At 43.2% G+C, this 19,572-nt stretch overlaps 1 protein-coding gene across 1 annotated transcript in view; it reads left to right on the top strand.

The window, feature by feature from the left end:
• The window catches only part of IKBKB (inhibitor of nuclear factor kappa B kinase subunit beta), a 63,849-nt gene extending 57,116 nt beyond the window's left edge, over window positions 1-6,733 (top strand). The window contains exon 22 of the mRNA XM_045779103.2: window positions 784-6,733. Within this exon, the coding sequence (XP_045635059.1) occupies window positions 784-849 (66 nt within the window). The 3' untranslated portion in view covers window positions 850-6,733. The remainder of the gene's footprint in view (window positions 1-783) is intronic.
• Window positions 6,734-19,572: the final 12,839 nt, after the last annotated feature.

Genomic DNA, 19,572 nt, shown 5'->3' with positions numbered 1-19,572 from the left:
ATAGCACTGCTGAGCGTCCGCGTGTGTGGAGTGCTGTGCTGGACTCGGGGGATAGAACCAGAGCCTGTCACAGCCCCACCTCGCAGGGGCTGAGCTGAGCCGTAGGTAGTACTAGTTACAGGGAAGCTAACGTGACAAAAAGTGAGTCAAGACACGGGTACACTTTAAGGCGAAGCTTACGTTGCTGAGTGGACTCTAAGTCATGCCTCAGATTTTAAAAGGCCCTCTCCCGCCAAGACAGTGACCTGCTAGCCTCCCCCTGACTTCCCAGTTGCCAGAGGAATCAGACGGGATACCACTGCTAACTGTCATCACTTCTTCATTCGAGTGCCTGTCTCTGGTGTGGGGCTGTCTCTGCTCTTCGTCGCTGTTCGTCCTCCTCCTGACAGGCCGCATTTCGAGCATTTCACTGCTGAGTTGTACTTCTGCCAGAGGAACAGGAAGTCGTATCAGGCCATGGCATCTGGTAGGGTTGGAAATGGGTAGCTGAGGTGAGCTCCACAGCGAGCATAAGTGGGTGCTGCGAGCCGCAGGTAGTACTAAGACTTCCCGCCTGGTTTCCATAGTCGCAGCATCTGAGGGACTTCACGCTAGGCCAAAGGAAAGTTCCTGTATGGTTTTGAAAATAGAGCTTTAGCCCAAGAGTAGCCTGCAATAACAAGACTGCTGTTAATGGGAGGATTTAAATTTCCTTCTAAATTGTGCCGGTCGCCTCCTGAGGAAGACAAACAACCTGAGTTGTATTGGTGCCGCTGTATTTTTAACGTGCCTGTTGACTTTCAGTCTCTAGACTGGAGCTGGTTACAGACGGAAGAAGAAGAGCAGAATAGCCTGGAACAGGCCTCTTGACTGTGTGGGTGGCCTTGACCACCTGATGGAGCTGCCTGGCCTGAGGTCCTCCCTGCTATAATGATGTCCCAGAAGTCTTCGGCGCGCAGACAGAGATCTTCTCACTTCCCCGGGAGCTGTGACACTCACCACGGGCCAGGGGTGTGGCCCTCCGTGAGCGCTACCAGCAACTTGTCTGCACACTGGAAGTCCTCCCTCACAGAGGCTCAGCAAACACTGGTGCCGGGCCTGAGCTGCTTCCTCGGCTCTGAAACAGTGCTCAAGGTACTTGCCCCACAGACCACTGGACGAATGTCTAACGGGACTCTTTCAGGACAAAGTATGAAGGACACTCGATGTCAGCCTGGCCTCTCCTGACCCCTCCTGATCTCCTCAGGCCCTGATCCACCTGTCCTCCCAGCTAGTGTTTCATCTGGTTTCAGAACCAAACAGACTTTAAATCAAAGACTCGCCTGGCCCCATCCTTTCTCTTCCTCTTTTCATTTCACTGCTGCTAAAATTTCCCTTTTACCAACGACTTTGGTGGTTGTGCTGCCTCGGCAAGGTTGTAGGTGAAAGCTAGCTCTCCCCGGCCACAGTCCTTCAGCCCCAGAGTGACTCGCTAGAGCCGGCACAGACGAGCAGCTTCCTTCCTCCGGGTGCCACACACCACCTGGGAGTGAGTCATCGTGGGGAAGAAGGAAAGAGGAAAAGGGTACCTGTCAACCCCATGTCTGCCGACCGCTGTGCCCACACCTGTCCTTGCACACATCCCTGTGAGGCGGTCATGGGACAGGGGAGCTCCTGCTTCTCGTATCATCTAGCAGTATTATTAAATTGATTTATTTAAAAAATAGTTTCTATATTTTGTAACATAACTCAAACATTTCTACTGGGTTCCACAATCTATTTTTACAATATTTATGGTTAGGACTTAGGAACTCAGAAACCAGCTTACTGGAAAATGTCGTAAGATCGAAGACTGCATGCATCGCATGGTACTGGGTAGCACTAGCCCTGCTGCTCTGACAGCTCACAGAAGTCCTGTATATTAAAGCAGGAAAGCAGAACGAGTGCAGATGGTCACGACAGGCGAGTTTGGTCAGACGAGGAAGTTGGAACAGAAGAGTTTCACACACTGGCTTCCATGGAAACAGTACAAAGGGTTTCATGGCCAAGTAAGTTTAGGAAATGCTTCATGCTTTAATTGTCTCTTGGAGAGTCACATTGTACACTGGCATATTAAAGTTCTGAGAGTCCTGTGATAATAAACTGCCCTAACTATGTAAATCTGTTTACCAAACACGTTTGACAATAGAGCCTTTTTTCCCCATGTAAGTGTAACATTTATTAACATCCCAGAGAGCTGGAGTTGGATGCAGCATGATTTTGGAAACACTGATGAGGAGCATAGTGGGAAATCAGACCACAAACACAGACTGGGATGGGGCCAGATTGGGGAGGGAATGAATCTTGGGCAAAGGGTTATGGGTTTATTTTATAGGCACTTGGAAGTCACTGAAGAATTTTGAACAAGAAAATGACAAAGCAATGGTTTAAAGAGACTAAGGTAACTGGAATATGCTAATTGATTTAAAAAAGTGAAAACCTGAGGTAGGACTTCCGCTTCCAAGAATATGAGGTAGATGTACTTTCCCCAATCTTCCCTTAAGTATAACTAAAATCCTTCAGTGTTATCTGTAAACAATACAAGAAGTCGCTGAAAGGTAGAAGGCCAAAGACCAGCTGGAGACCTTGGACCTGAGCAGTGACTTGGTCCTGAGTTCCCTGGGTTTTGCTTTTGCCTCGTCGGTCCCCAGCAGGGTGCCAGAGAAGCCAACCGACAGGCACAACGGAAGAGCTGCTCCCTCTAGTGGTACTAGATTCCCAGGGCTGCTTAACAGTCACCCCCCACCGCATGGCCTAACACAGCCGATGTCTGTTCCTGCACAATTCTGGAGGCCGGGGTCTGTAATCGGGGTGCTGACGGGACAGCGGCTCCTCCGGAGGCTGTAGGGGAGATTCTTTTTTTTTTTTTTTTTTTATAATATTTTTTTATTATGTTAGTCACCATCCCTAGTTTTTGATGTAAAGTTCCATGATTCATTACTTGCGTATAACACCCAGTGCACCATGCAGTACGTGCCCTCCTTACTACCCATCACCAGCTTCTTTTCCTTGCTTCGTGTAGCTTCTGGGGAGTCCGGGTGATCCTCCCTTTGCGGCTGCATCTCTGCCTCTACGCTCAAGCTGCCATTTCTTCTGCCTGTCACATCTCCCCTGTGTGCGTATTATTAGAACCCTTGTGACTGAATTTAGGGCTGATCTGGATATTCCAGGATAAGCTCCTCTTCTCGGGACCCTTAATTTAATCACATGTTTTGCCACATAAGGCAATAGTCACAGATTCTGGGGTTTAAGATGTGGACGTTTCTTCCAGTGGGGGCCACGATTTAACCTACTACTGCCTGCCCTCTAGCCCCTCAAAATTCATGCTCATCCCACATGCAAAATACATTCACCCCATCTCAACATACCCAGAAGTCTCAACCCATTACAGAACCAGCTCCACAGACCAAAATTTAAATGTTCGCTCAGCAGTCCTGAATTTCATCATCTACGTCACCTTCGGGAAGACGGCATGATCCATCCTGGGTCAAAAGTCTTCCATCCGTGGACCTGTGGAACTAGCAAACAAGTTACCTGCTTGCAAGATACAATGGTGAGATAGGCATATAATAGCTATTCCCATTCCAAAAGGAAGAGATTGAAAGGAATAAAGGAGTCACCCGTCCCAAGCAAGCTTGAAATCCAGCTAGGCAAATTCCATTAGGTTTCAAGTCTTGAGAATCATTCTCTGTCACTTGAGGCTCTGCCTGCTGGGCGCAGGCCAGCTCCATAGGCCTCTTGAGTTTGTGCCCACAGTGACTCAAGGCCTCTGCTTCTGTGCCTGCTCCGCCAGCCTTTGCCTTTGTACCCAAATGTACGCCCGCAGAATCATTCTCACTTTTTCTTGAAGGCTAACGTGCCGAGTGACTATCAGCCATTCCCAGCCTGCGAAGTTTTGGAAGTCCAACAGACATCTCTTTTCATCCTCTCTCTGCCCCTTTCAGTCCAAGCTGGTTTTTGTGATATTCTCAAAAATTGTGTGGGTCTCCTGTGTATGTTCTGAGAATCCATACCATTAGACAAAAGGTCCACAGCTCTTTCTTAGGCAACCCCATCTCTATTCCTGGCTTCTGCCGAGATGATTGAGTGGGTCTCTGAGCCACACACATAATCTCGTCAGCAACAGGTTGTCCAGCTGCACCCTTGACCTACTCTGCAGAGGACGCTTTCCCAACAGTGCATTTCTTAATTTTAGTGTCTTTTGCAATCTGGATAGGCTGAAAACCTTGAAAATCAACAAGCACTGGGTTTTTGGGGTTTTTTTTACAGTCCTTTCTTCATTTCCTTCCTTTTCGCATTTTACTCTGAACAGCAAGGAGAAATCAGGCCGCACCTTCAACACTTTGCTTGGAAATCTGAGCAGCTAACAGCCAGGTTCGTTGCCTGCAAGTTTTACTTTCCGTAATGGCAGAACACAGCTCAGCCAAGTAACATATTTCTACCAACGTTCTGTTGATGATGATACATGTACTCTCTGAGATGATAGAAGCTTTATCTACTGTGATCCTCCCTTTCTGAGCCCTCATCAATGTCTTTAATGTCCTTTTTTTTTTTTTAAGAGAGAGAGCACACATGCGCGTGAGCAGGGGCTGAGGATAGAGAATCTTTTTTTTTTTTAAGTTACACCAAAATAAGCAGCTGCTATAGATTTTATTTTTTATTTTTTGCAATCATCTGAAAAAGTTTATTCTTTTTCATTTTACAATGAAAAAATTCTTCCAAATCTTATGAGCAACCATCTCAATATACAGTAAATGTAATGGGCCATTTAATTTTTTTTATGTTCAGTTAGTCACTGAATAGTACATCATTAGTTTTTGATATAGTGCTCAATGATTCATTAGTTGTGTATAACACCCAGTGCTCATCACATCACACGCCCTCCTTAATACCCATCACCCTCTTAGGGGCACCTGGGTGGCACAGTCGTTAAACGTCTGCCTCCGGCTCAGGGCGTGATCCCAGCGTTCTGGGATCGAGCCCCGCATCAGGCTCCTCCACTGGGAGCTTGCTTCTTCCTCTCCCACTCCCCCTGCTTGTGTTCCTTCTCTCGTTGGCTGTCTCTGTCAAATAAATAAAATCTTAAAAAAAAAAAAATACCCATCACCCTCTTACCCCATTGCCCCACCCCCCCTCCCCTCTGAAACCCTCAGTTTGTTTCCAAGGGTCCATAGTCTCTCATGGTTTATCTCCCACTCTGATCTCTCCCTCTTCAGATTTCCTTCCCTTCCTCTACGGTCCTCCGTGCTATTGCTTATGTTCCACCTATAAGTGAAACCACATGATAATTATCTTTTTCTGCTTGCCTTATTTCACTTAGCATAATCCCCTCCAGTTCCATCCATGTCATGCAGATGTTGGGTATTCATCCTTTCTGATGGCTGAGTAACATTCCATTGTATATATGAAGCACATCTTTATCCATTTGTCTGTTGAAGGGCATCTCGGCTCCTTCCACAGTTTGACCATTGTAGACACTGCTGCTATGAAATTGGGTGCATGTGCCCCTTCTTTTCACTACATCTGTATCTTTGGGGTAAATACCTAGTAGTGCAATCTCTGGGTCGTAGGGTAGTTCTATTTTTATGGGGCTCCATGCTCAACGCAGAGTCTGCTTGAGATTCTCTTCCTCTTCCTCTGCCCCTCCCCCTGCTCAGGCTCTGTCTCTCTAAAAAAATAAACAAGCAAAATCTTTAAAACAAAGCTAGATACCATATGAGTCAGCAATCACTCCTGGCATTTATCCTAGAGAAATAAAATCGTATATTCATACAAAAAGCTGTTTGTTGCAGCTTTATTTTTAATAATCTAAACCTGGAAGCAAAATTTCCTCCAATAGGTGAATGGTTAAACAAACTGTGATAGACCCATAGCGTGGAGCAGCACTTGGCATGAAAAGGCATGCAACAACTCAGATGGACTCAAGGGTGTTCTGCTGAGTGGAAAAAAGCGAATTTTCCAATGTCATACACAATCTGGTTCCATTTATCTGACATTCTCAAAATGATTATTATAGAGATGGAGAATAAAGAGAAATTAGTAATTTCCAGGGATTAGGAATCTTGGTGGGGAGAATGGTGGGTGTTTAAAGGGATAACATGAGGGAGACCTGTATGGTGATAAGACAGTTCTGTATCTCGATTCCGGTGGAGTTACACAAATCACACGTGATGAAATGGCATCGAACTATATGCACACACTGAACCAGTGTCACTTACCTGCTTTTAATATTGTAGCATTGTTACATAAGATGTAACCACTGAGAAAAACCAGGTGAAGGGGATATGGGACCTCTCTATAGAATATTTGCAACTTCCTGTACATCTGTAATTATTTGTAACTTCTGGTGAGTCTATAATTATTTTTTTTTGAAGTTAAGAAAGAAACAAGAATAAAGAAATCCCTAGAGGTAGAAACCCAGTTTTTTGGATGGGTATTAGGGTTGGGGGCTGAGAGAGGGGAAGAGAGGAAGTGTGGACAATAGACGGTACGAGCGGAAATGGAAAGGATGTGGCAAATGTGAGTGACATGAACATCTAGTAATATATTCTATGTATATAATAAGTGCTTAGTGCAAATCGACAATAATCTATTTGCTAGTCAGCAATGCTAATTTTATCTTTACCCTTTTCTTCTGGACCTGTCCTGATGAATAAATTAGGTAGCAACTCCTTTTCCCTCTATGTCATCTCGACTCCGATTTCAGGAAGATTCAAATATTTAAATAAAGATATTATGGCATATAATTTGATGTCCTCATTGATAGAATTTCCTAGAAAACTGTTGTTCAGCAGAACTTTGTGTGATGATGAGAATGTTCTAGTCTGCACTGTCCTGTAGGTAGCTACAAATCACATATGACTGTTGAGCATTTAAAATGTGGCTATGGCAACTAAGGAACTGAATTTTTATTTTATTTAATTTCATTTTGTAGCTACTATATTGGACAGAGCGGTTTGGGAAGAAAACACTGTCTTTACAAGATGTGTTTGGAACAGGACAAGCGTTTACGAATTGGTTAATATATGCCAGGCAATGAACTAACTTGACTTGAAATGCGTGTTTCATCAACTCTACCACACATTTGTTCTCAGTGGGATATGTCTTTAATCAATGGCAGGTCACAGTATAGGGGGGGTCAGGCGGCAGTTGTATCAGTTGTAATTACAGATGCGAACTTAGTCATAGGTGTCACTCAGCGGAGCTGTATTCATTTGGCACCATGCATGCTGAGTTTAATTGCCTTCAAAATCTCTTCAGAAATATTACCCTTTCGGTGTGATTTGAGACAGAAATTAATTGTGTACCCAGAAAGGCCAAAACAGAGCAGTGAGCATAAATCTGATATTGGTCATATAAATACTCTTGAGATATGACCATAATTCCATATTTTCTTTCAAAGTAACAGCCAAATGCTTATGGGTCCTAAGAAAGGAATATACCTAGAAGTAGGTGAGGCTGTCCGTTTGTCACTGAAATACAAGCAAAAGAATTGTTTATCTCATGTCAAGCAACTGAAGGCAAGAGAAATTGCCAAGTGCTTCAGAACAACTAGAAAAATTCAAAGCAACATGAGGCTGGTGTGACTAATCCATTTGTCATCCAGGATCATAGTTAAGACATTGTGCCATAGATGGGACGCCCGGGTGGTTCAGTCGATTAAGCGTCTGCCTTCAGCTCAGGTCATGACCCCAGGGTCCTGGGATCAAGTCCTGCATCCGGCTCCTTGCTCAGTGAGGAGCCTGCTTCTCCCTCTGCCTGCCGCTCCCCCTGCTTGTGCTCACTCTCTGACAAATAAATAAATAAAATCTTAAAAAGATAAAAAGACATTATGCTATAGTTTAATTGATAGCCTTTTTTTTCCTTAGTGGTACGTAAAATGATGGTGTTTCTTACAATTCAATGGATTTAAGACTGTTAAAAATACAGTCTCTGATAGTCCTCCCAATTCTAATGAGGTAAGTGCTATCATTATCTTCATTTCATCCACAAGGAAACTGAGGCATGGAGAGGTTTAATAAGGTTAAATTAATTCTGACCTTCTTGAGAAGGCTAAGACAGGTCTCAAAAGTGACTCTTTTTCCTTGAGGTGTTGGCTGTAGGAGTGGGCAGAAGTCCGATTTTTCTCAACACAAACTGACTCGCGGTTTGTTGGAATGATGTTCAGTGACTGCTAACTAACGTCAGGAGATTCAGAGCTTTTTAAAAAACTTGTTCTATGACAATTTGACAAATATGCAAATACAGACAAAGTAGTGTAATAAACTTCTTTATTCTATTCACCCAGATTCAAATTTATCGATACATGGACAATCATATTATTTCCTCACCAGCTGCTCTATTAATGAAGAAAATCTCAGACATCATGACATTTCACCCATATTTAGCATGTACCTCCAGAAGTTTAGCCCCTTTCTTGTTTTCAGCATAATTACAATACTATTATCAGAATTCTTTCATTCAGGGTCCAATCAAGGGAATGAAACTACACAGCAGATTTAACAAGGAAAGTTTAATATAACAGGGAATTGGCTTTTTTTTAATTAGTTTTTTTTTAAGATTTTATTTATTTATTTGACAGAGATAGAGACAGCCAGCAAGAGAGGGAACACAAGCAGGGGGAGTGGGAGAGGAAGAAGCAGGCTCATAGCAGAGGAACCTGATGTGGGGCTCGATCCCATAACGCCGGGATCACGCCCTGAGCCGAAGGCAGACGCTTAACCGCTGTGCCACCCAGGCGCCCCAGGGAATTGGCTTCTTAACCGACTGACCTACCCAGATGCCCCTCTCCCTTTTTTAGAAGATTTTATTGAATCTTAAAGATTTTATTGAAGCCCATTATAGAGTTGGCTTCTAACAGGTGAAGAAAACTAAGAATGCAGGAATAGCAGAAAAAGAGAGTAGCCACAACCCCAGTGGCTGAAAAAGCCCCACTCCACCCCCCACCCCCAGGCCCAGATCCAGACATCATCAGAGAGGGTGTGGCTGTGGCTTACCACTGCAAGAAGGGAAAGCTTGGTGCTGAGTTGGCCAACCTCACTGGGCAGCTGCCCCCCGGGGCGCTGGGGAAAGCTGTCCGCTGGGAGGTGCTGCACCACACAACTCACTGAGAAACTGCCAACAGGGGTGCTTTGGCACCTTTGGGGTGCCAGAGGAATCTTCCTGCTCATTGCCACACACGCTAGGAGCGGCCAGTAGGAGCCCACGGGAACCAGGAAGAAGAGCCCTTTCTTCTTCCGGTGTTCTAATGTTCCTTACGACAGAGTTTAAAATTGTGCCCGTCGGCGAGGGAGAGACGTCCCAGCAGCAAAAACAAGACAATGAAGAATGGATTTGGAATTAAGAGGCACTAGGTTGGTAATCAGCACAGTCCTCTCCCTGACTAATCAACTTCCATGTGCATCTTTCTCCATACATTAAACCTCCAGGCAAAAACTAAACGACTCTATGTTTACACCTAAGATACAGCTACACTTCAGAAAAATGAAAATCTCTCACCTTTCCCCCAAATCAAAAGATACACAGACCCAATAATCACCGTATCTATCACTAGCCATATAAATTGCTCCCCAAATGCCATCACCCTAAGTTATACACTTTATCTTCAACAACTTGTATGTAAACTAATATTGGGAAGGAGAGAGAAGAAGAAAATGGGTAGCGTGTGCAAATAAGCACACACATGGAATAAGATAAGCAGAGAGAAAATACACAGAGTTCCTGCAGTCCTCGTTTCTATAAGTAGTATCTGTCTCTTCCGTGAGCCTGGAACTGATAGCTACAGGTTTATTTTCCCTCTCCTCATCCCATATTTCCCCTGCCCTCAGCCTCAGCCTCAGCTAGTCAGGATTCTTTGTCAGGTGTAATGATCCTGAAGGATCCAAGTCCAAAATTGTACAGACTTTTTTTTTTTGCTGTAATTTTGCATTAATTTTAACTATTGCATATGAAATGTGTCAAAAGAAGCCCCAGAAAATCTCCTGGCTCCAGACATAGTCCTCACTACCCTGATTGCGTAGCAGCAACTCAATTTCTCCTTGGCAATCAAGATCAATCATTCTAATCAGTAGTAACCTTTTCTTGCCTTTTGGCTCAGTGGCATAGGAATCCAAAATGGCCAGGTAGCAACCTCATGTCCCAATTCAATGGAATCATTGTGGTGCTGCTGGTTGAAGTATTTCCCCTCCTTGGGCACTAAGAGCTCCAGACAAGCGGAGATCAAGATTGCCAGCGTGGGAAGCCAAAATTTTGCAAGGGGGTTTTTGTATATGCAGTGAAAGAAGTCCCTCCTACTTTTCACCCTTTGAATCCCAGACCTATTCATTCTCACTATAAGGAGATAACATCATATAATGCTTTCTGATTCAATGTACAGACTGCATCCTGCAAGACAGAACTCCATCTTTCCAGGATGTTGTGGCCCAACTGGCATTGAAACCATGTCTTTATCAAGCTATTCCAATTTCAGTTATCCCGGCCACTTTTGGATGATAGGGTATATGGCTGCACTTCCTTTGCTGTGATCCGAATTCTTTGATCAGAAGCAATGCTTTAGGATTGCGGATCTGTAAGTCCACAGACGGTGATGCAAGCAGAAGCAGACAGGGAAGGCAAGTCCGTGTCCAGACTATGTATCTATTCCAGCGAGGAATGGTGATAAGGATGAACATCTGCTCCTTCTAATGTCATCAAACTGCCATTAGTCGGCTGCCTTGCTTCCCAGCGTGGTCGTGCCGTACTGGGGGCTAGTTGTAGTCTCTGTTGGCATGTTAACTGGAGCATTATCCCAGTCAGCCTTGGTAAGAGGAAGGTGAGCCTCATCGTTGAGCCTGTGCATAGCCTCCATCCCTGTCACCACAGCCACTGTGTTCATAGCCTACTGAGCAAACAGTGAGATGATGGGGCAAAAAGACTGATACCACTCACCATGTAATTTTGTCCGCCGTATTATCAAGAGCCTCCTATACAGAGGCTATCCTTTCATGGGCATGCACGTGAGACACAAATCATCTTCAGTCTGCGTCCATTGTGAGAGGTTCATCCACATGCCTCTTCTCTGGACTTCCTTGCTGGCAATCTTCCAACCCTATTCTCTACAAGTTCCTGATCATCCAGCCAATCTGTTAGTAACAGCCCACGAATCAGACTGGATCCATACTTCTAGCCGTCTCTTATTCCAGACAAAGAGAAAAACCTGTACTGTTCCCAATTCTGCCCACCAAGAGGATTTTCCTGTGCTACTGTGCTTCCGAGCTCCCCTGAGTGGGGGGTAGTGCTGTAGTTGTTTTCTTTTGGGGGGCACCGGCATGTCACGTAGAGCCACCAATAAACCAGGCTGCAATTTTTCTTCTACAGGTAACTCGCCATGAAGGACATCATCCGCATGCCACAGACATGGACTGAGAGAGAGGACACGAGCAACATCAGTGCTAAAGGGCTGAAGGGGCCTGAGCCACCCGCTCATGCAACTCACTCACCCCTTTTGGATCTTCTTCCAAGTACCCTTAGCACCAAAGAGGACAAGTATTCCGACTCTATCGCCATACATCTCTTTTGCCTCTTTGAACTTCCTATATTGTCACTGAAGTCATTTTTTCAATGTTTTATTTCTATAGTTTCTTTTTCGTTGGTTGTTGCTGGTAGAGAAGAACTAATGTTTGTAAGTCAATCATGTATCTGGGAACCGTACTGAAATTTTATTAGTTCTAATATTTTATCTTAATTCTATTGTGTTATCTGTATGGATTACTCTTAGCTGCAGATAATTATGGTGTTGTCTTTTCTAATACTAATGCCTTTACTGTTTGCACAATTGTGGGAATAGCGGACATCCTTGCCCTCTTTTGAGACTAAAGTTTCTCTGTCAGAAATTATTTCTTTAAAGATTTATTTATTTAATTGAGAAAGAGAGAGGACGAGCCGGGGGAGCGGCTGAGGGAGAGGGACAGCAGAATCCCAGGACCCCGAGATCATGACCTGAGCTGAAGTCAGATGCTCAACTGACTAAACCACCAGGTGACCCTCTCTGTCAAAAATGATGTTTACTGTTGGCTTCTGACAGAGTCTATATGAAGTAAAGTATATTTTCTACTATTTTCTGTTTTCTGAGCCCTTTTAAAATCACAAACTGGAGGGCACCTGGCTGGGTCAGTTGGAAGAGCACGCAACTCTTGATCTCCAGGTCATGGGTTCAAGCTCCACGTCTGGGTGTAGAGATTACTTAAAAAAAAACATATTAAATCAAATCACAAATTGTTTTGAACTTTATCAAACACTTTTCATTTGTATACTGAGGTAATCATGTGATGTATTTTTTCCTCCCTCCTATTATTGTGAGGAATCGTGTTAGATTTTTCTGGTGTTAAACTGTTCTTGCATTGATAGAATGAACTCTATGTGCCCATGATTTTTAAATAGATCTTATTTTTTAAAGATTTTATTTATTTATTTGAAAGAGAGAATGAACAGGGGGAGGGGCAGAAGGAGAGAGGGAGAAAGAGACTCCCCACTGAGCAGGGAACCTGACATGGAGCTGGATCCCAGGACCCTGAGAACATGACCTGAGCCAAAGACAGACACTTAATAACTGAGCCCCAGTAGAGTTTATTATTTTAAAGCAGTTTTAGAATCACAGCGAAATTGTGTAGAAGGTACAGAGATTTCCCACACACCCCATGCTCTCACAAGTTCATAGCCTTCCCCACCATCCACATCCCCCACCAGAGTGGTACATTATTTTCAACTCGTGAACCTACATGGACATTTCATTATCATCCAGAGTCCATAGTTTACATTCAAGTTCACCTTTGTGTTGCACATTCTGTGGGTTCGGACAAATTTATAATGACATGTATCCACGATTATAGGATCACGCAGAACAGTTTCACTGCTCTACAATTGTTTGTTTTTAAATTCAGTCACTTGGGGTGCCTGGGTGGTTCAGTCAGTTAAGCGTCCAACTCTTGATTTCAGCTCAGGTTATGAGATTGAGCCCTGAGTCGGGCCCCACACTGGGCGTGGAGCCTGCTTAAGATTCTCTCTCTCTGAGGCGCCTGGGTGGCTCAGCGGTTAAGCCTCTGCCTTCAGCTCAGGGCATGATCCTGGAGTCCTAGGATCGAGTCCCACATCAGCCTCCTCTGCTGGGAGCCTGCTTCTTCCTCTCCCACTCCCCCTGCTTGTGTTTCCTCTCTCGCGGTGTCTCTCTCTGTCAAATAAATAAAATCTTTAAAAAAAAAAAAAGGCAGAACAGGCTTTCTTTCTGCTGGGCTCTGTCAAATAAATAAATAAAATCTTTAAAAAAAAAAGATTCTCTCTCTCCTTCTCCCTCTGCTCCTCTCCCCACTCGCATGCTCTCTGACTCTAAAATAAAATAAAATAAAAAATAAAAAAATTTAAAAATTCAATTACTTAATATTTTATTTGAGATGTTTACATTTATTTTTATATTGGAAATGGGCCTATACTTTTCTCAGGGGCACTCAAAATAGAATATGTATTCTATGAAACTGAAGGGAAATGTTGACTTTTCCATGGCTGGTGCTCATGGCCTTACTACCCTCTTTATGTTGACGGCTACATTTATATCCCTAAACTTCAAATATGTAGATTTACCTCTGTGGTGAACATACCGAAATACCTCAAAAATACTGAATTTATTCTCTCCCTGTCCCCCAAACCTGTTATTTGTATTTTTGTGAGCTCGGGTAATGACACTGCCATCCACCAAGTCCTAGAAGGCAGAGATCATGCTAGACTCTTCCTCGCTCTTCTCATCTAAGACCTGCCTATTTTTCACCTCTTAATTTTCAAACGTTTTCCTCTCATGCTCTCCTGCCTCAGGTTTTTAAATAGTCTCCTAAAATCTCCCACTTAGCAAAAATGTATCCTCTGCAGCGCTGTTAGAGTGAAAATTGGAAAATGTCACTTGGCTGCTTGAAACCCCCTGTGACTCTACAGCACCAAAGACCAATGACAGTCTCCACGGTCCAGCAGACATTGACACTCATCTTGACTTCCAACCTCATACGCTACCAACTTCGGGGCAGTATTCTATTTTCCTAATACACACCATACTGTTTCTTCTCTGTGAAAAGGTTTTTTTACATGTCTCACCTCATCTCATCCTGTTCATCCTCGTCCGTGGCTCTTCCTGTTTCTCTCAGTTGATTCTGTGACCTCTCCCTGACCTCTACACTAGCTGCACCTCCCCCCACACCCTGCTACACACACACACACACACACACACACACATACACACAAGGAGTTCTCTAATCTAGCCTTACTCCCAAAGCAATTTATTCTTGCCTCATAGTTTTATTTCTTTTTTTTTAAGATTTTATTTATTTATTTGAGAGCGAGAGCATGAGCGGGAGCAAGGAGATGGAGAGAGAAGCAGGCTCCCCACTAAGCAGGGAGCCCAGCGCAGGGCTGGATCCCAGGACCCTGGGATCATGACCTGAGCCAAAGGTCGGTGCTTAACTGACTGAGCCACCCAGGCATCCCTCCCACCTCCTGTTTTTAAACACCATACAGATGCTGATGGTTTCTAATTATACCTCCAGCTCAGACCTCTCTCCTAAACCCCAGGATAATATATCCCACTGTCAACTGGATATACATCACACATTCCAAAAATCAACTCCTGATTTTTCCCTCCCAAACTTTTCTTTGTAGTCTTCCTAACGTCTTGAATGACAGCTCTGTTCTTCCAGTTACTTAGTTAAATAACCATGGATTCACCCTGACTACTCTCTTTCTCATACCCCACATCCAATGTATCCAATGAATCCTGGTAGTTCAACCTTCAGAATATACCCAGAACTTGAATATTTCCCATTTCCTTCAGTATCACCTTCTGCTCTCACTTTGCTACCACCACTCTGACCCCCTCTCTGTCCACGGGGCATGCTGCCCGCTCCTTGGTACCATCATCTGCTACTCTCGTCCTTGCTCACTCTGGACCACCCACACTATCTTCCTCACTTATCCTCTATGAAAGAAAAAGACTTCATTTCAAATTGGGTTTTGTTGGTATCACCCTTTGTTGAAACGGTCATGTAATCTGTGCCAATCTGCCTAGAACGTTTTAGCTTCAGCCTCGGAGGTGACACTAACATTTTCCTCTGCCTGGATCACTCTCTCCTGCAGAGAGCCTCATGGCTCCTTTCCTCTCGGTTTACATCTCTGTTCATATGCAGCCATATCAGAGAGGCCTTCCCAAGCCATCCTCCATGCTGGCACCCATCTCCTACCCCACCACCCAGGCGGCTGTCCCTGTACCTCTGTTATCTTGACTTATTTCTTCTTATGCACTGTCACCACCTGATACATTTATTTGTCCCTCCATACATCCATTAAAAAACTCCACGAGATCAGACTTGGTCTGTTCATTGCTGTATACACAGCACCCAGAGTAGGGCAGGGCACTTGGTAGGGGTTCAATAAATGTTTATTGATTGAATGAGTACTTCTAGCTCACACATATTTTGTCAGAAGTACCTAGCACTATCTCTTGAAAGGGTTTAGGCTTTTGAAATCCTGAAAGGAGAGACTAGGGGCTTTCAGCTCTGTCTCTTCTTTTGTGTGTGTGTCTTATTTTTTATTAGTATTTTATTTTATTATTATTTTTCATTTAGCTCTGTCTCTTCTTTATGCTGAGGAAGTGAAACAAGTAAAAATATTTGCTTGGGATGGGTAGAAGGGAGGAGAACACTGACAGTTCATATTTCAAAAAAATGATCACCCAAGGCAGTTCTTACTTCTCATTTCCCCCCGAGTCCACAGGCTTGTGGGTTCTAAAGTAGAGAATGGTTTTTGGAGGTTTGTTTTTTTTTTAAAGCCAAAACATTATTTCTGTGTGGAAATTTGAGGTCTGTTATCACTTGATTTACTCCATCACCCCCAACCAGCTTTGGTTCACTCCCTTGTATTATGTGTGAATCTTTCCGGTTTTCACAACAGGTAGTGTGGCTTAATATAACTTTTAATCCTTCTTTCTCCTTTTCCCTACTATGCTCAATCTCATTCAATAAATGTTTACTTAGAAAAAATGTTACCCAGTTAGGAGCCCTTAAACAGTGCTCAGTGTTATTTTCCAAATAAGGTTTTGTTAGTGACATATCTAAGGGTGCATATCTTAGGATGGACCAACTTGTCTCAGTTTGCCCTGAACTTTCTTGGTTTTAGCCCTGAAGTTCCGTATCCCAGGAAGCCCCTCAGTCCCTGCCAAGCTGGGCAGTTAGCCACCCTACATCATGATGTGTCAATATCCTCTGTAATTTAAAGTATTTGATAGTTCAGCAAAATTGCAATTTAGGATATTCATTCACTATGTATTTATTGAGCCCCTACTCTGCTGGAGCTTGCAATCCACATTAGGGGAGGAAAAACAGAGCAGAGAGAAGATAATAGGCAAGTAACCATGTGTAAATTTCAAATCATTTTCATGGAATGGAATAGTTCCACAGTAATAGAAAGGGCCTGGTTGCTGCTCAGGAATGTGACAAGGATGTGACCACTTGGCTGGGAATTGAATGTTGGGAAGGCAGCCAGGCAAAGCCCTGAACAACGAGAAAAGAGCTCTGAAGGTACATGTGTGTGCTACATAATGATATGTGTTCACTAACAAACGGAAAAGCGGTGAGAACTAAACTAGGAAAGTTGGAAGGAGATAAATCACATTAGGCTTTGTGGGCCATTGGAAGGAATTTGGAATTTATTCTAAGTGCAGTGAAAGCGTATTTAAGTAAATGAATGACATGCTGATATACATTTTTAAAAGACTACTTTTGTCTTGTTTGGAGAATGGCCTGCCAGGGACAAGAGCAGAACCAGGAAGCCCACTGAGGAGGCTAGGGCAGCAATCAGGGAGTGAGATCATGGTAGACTGGACTAGAGTAGTGGCAGTAGAGGGGTGAGAGGTCATCCAATTCAGAGCGCGAATTCTGGAGACAGAACAGACAAGACTTGACAGATTGGATGTGGGTTGTGAAAAGAGCCATTAAGAATGGCTCCTAGAGTTTTGACCTGATGGCAGGGTGGATTAAAATGTCATTAACTGAATTGGGGAAAAGTTCAGGAGAAGTTAGTGGGGCAAAAATCAAGAGTTCTTTAGGACATTTACTAGTGAGATGCTTACTATGGATGAATACAGACAGCCAGCAGGCAGTCTGATATATGAGAGTGGAACTCAAGGGAGATGTCAGCGCTAGAAATACAAATTTAGGAGTCTTCAAGCTGGCATGGCATTTTAAAAGGTGAAACCCAACAGAGTGGAAAAGCTGGTTAGAGGAGCAAAGCCTGAGGCACTTTCTCAGAAAAGCTGGAGAGTGGAGGAGTGAGAACCAGCACAAACACGCAGAACAAAAACTTGAGAAGGAGTGGGTATGAAGGAAGGAGGAAAACACAGAGCATGTGCTATCTTAGAAGCCAATTAAAAACAAAGTATTTCAAGAAGAGAGGGGTTAAAGTTTGTTGCTGGTTGGTCCAAGAAGATGAGGACAGGGAATTGATCACTTCCCTTGGATTCTCTGGCACTGATTTTTAAAAAGTATAATCCTCATATGCACTACCCATATAAAATGAGTATTTTTTTACTCATATAAAAATGGCATAATACTCATATAAAACACTCACAATGCTTATTTAAAAGATGATCCTACAGTTCCCTAAAGTTGTAACTTTCATTTTTCAAAAACGAATAAAAACCTTTCTTTCTTTCTTTCTTTCTTTCTTTCTTTCTTTCTTTCTTTCTTTCTTTCTTTCTTTCTTTTTTCTTTTTTTTTTTTTTTTGGAGAGAGAGAGCATCCCAGGCAGGCTCCCCACTCACCCAGGGGAGAGCCCGACTTGGGGCTTGATCCTGAAATCATGACCTGAGATGAAATCAAGAGTCAGGTGTTCAACTGACTGAGTCACCCAGGTGCCCCGGAATTAAAACTTTTTTTTTTTAATTTAATGAAGGATGATCATTCTTCAGACCATAATAATATGAACATAGCATGGAATAAGGATTGGGTAGGAAAAAAGCTGAACTGAGAAAAATACTAAGACAGCTCATATATCTAAACAAAGGTGGGACTCAAGGTGTTAAGAAACTGTTTTAAAAATTTAGGCAAGGTATAGGGGCGCCTGGGTGGCACAGCGGTTAAGCGTCTGCCTTCGGCTCAGGGTGTGAAACCTGGCGTTCTGGGATTGAGTCCCACATCAGGCTCCTCCGCTATGAGCCTGCTTCTCCCGCTCCCCCTGCTTGTGTTCCCTCTCTCGCTGGCTGTCTCTATCTCTGTTGAATAAATAAATAAAATCTTAAAAAAAAAATTAGGCAAGGTACAAGTTGGGAAGATACAAATATTTACAAAAAATATACAAATACAATATACAAAAAAGGATTAGCATTTATATATATAAAAGAGCTAACAAATTAACAGCGGACAACTACCCCTAATGAAACACGAACGAAAGATATACAGATTGGAAGTTCATAAAAGAAGAAATACAAATATCCAATAAGCATAACTTAAGATGTACACATTGTCAATCAAAGAAATTACTTGTATCTAAAGCATTATTCCATTATTGAAAAATAATGGTAATTTTTAAAGAACTGGCTTACAAGACTAGAAGCATATGTTACAAAAAATTAATCATGATTAAGCTGGATGGTGAGATAATCGATTTTTTCTCCATTTCTACATTTTTCAAATATTTCTACAACACTCATGCATCATTTTGTAATAAGCTTTTAATTTTATTTACATACAAAACGATTGCCTGGAAGTGGCAGTTCAGTATGAACCCAGGAGATACACTTGTAAAATAAAATATTGCTGATGTCACATTTCCATCTTTTTAAATTTTATTTTAAAGTAATCTCTACATCCAACATGGGGCCCGAACTTACAACCCCCAGATCAAGATCTAGTGATAATGCTCACAGTCACCGACTGAGGCAGGTAGGCACCCAGGTCATCCATCATGTTTTAACGACAGTTTTATTGTTCATTATCTAGGTTAAGCACTTTTCCCCTTCCTACTGTTTTTTTTTTTCATTTTCCGCTTTAGCTCCTACCGCAAAAAGCAGGGGAATAAAAAATAAAATACCTTTGACATTGGTTGGCATATCTGCTAAAAATTTTAGTATAGGAGGCTCTCCTATAATTGGCATATATCCTTCTCTGCTCCTGCCTGCACCCGAGGTAGGGAACTCCACTGCACAGTGCATTGGCACTACATTCTTACAGAAAGCTTGGACAGTTAAGTACGATGCCGGTGTTCCCCTCTTATCACATATAATAAGTCCTGCACTCAGTAACTATTATTGTGCACAGATGATACGTTCACAAGAGTAGTCTTCGGTATCCCCTTCTGGGGAGAGAAATCAGGAAGAACGTACTGGGAAAACAGACATAATGTCTCAAATTAAGAATGCAGGTCTTCCCACAGAAACCCGGTTGCCAAACCCGAGCTCTGGCGCAGCTTCCCCTTCCAAGTCTCCTTCGCCTTCGCGTTCCGTTCTTTCAGGCACCAAGGGAGCAAGGCTCGAGCCCCGCCCCCCGGCACGCCCCGAGCGAGTGACGTCAC

The sequence above is a fragment of the Ursus americanus genome, chromosome 27, assembly GCF_024610735.1.
Source record: "Ursus americanus isolate L20-20 chromosome 27, mUrsAme1.1.p, whole genome shotgun sequence".
Taxonomy (NCBI): domain Eukaryota; kingdom Metazoa; phylum Chordata; class Mammalia; order Carnivora; family Ursidae; genus Ursus; species Ursus americanus.
Note: the sequence above shows the minus strand (reverse complement) of the source record. Positions and strands in the feature narration are given on the sequence as shown.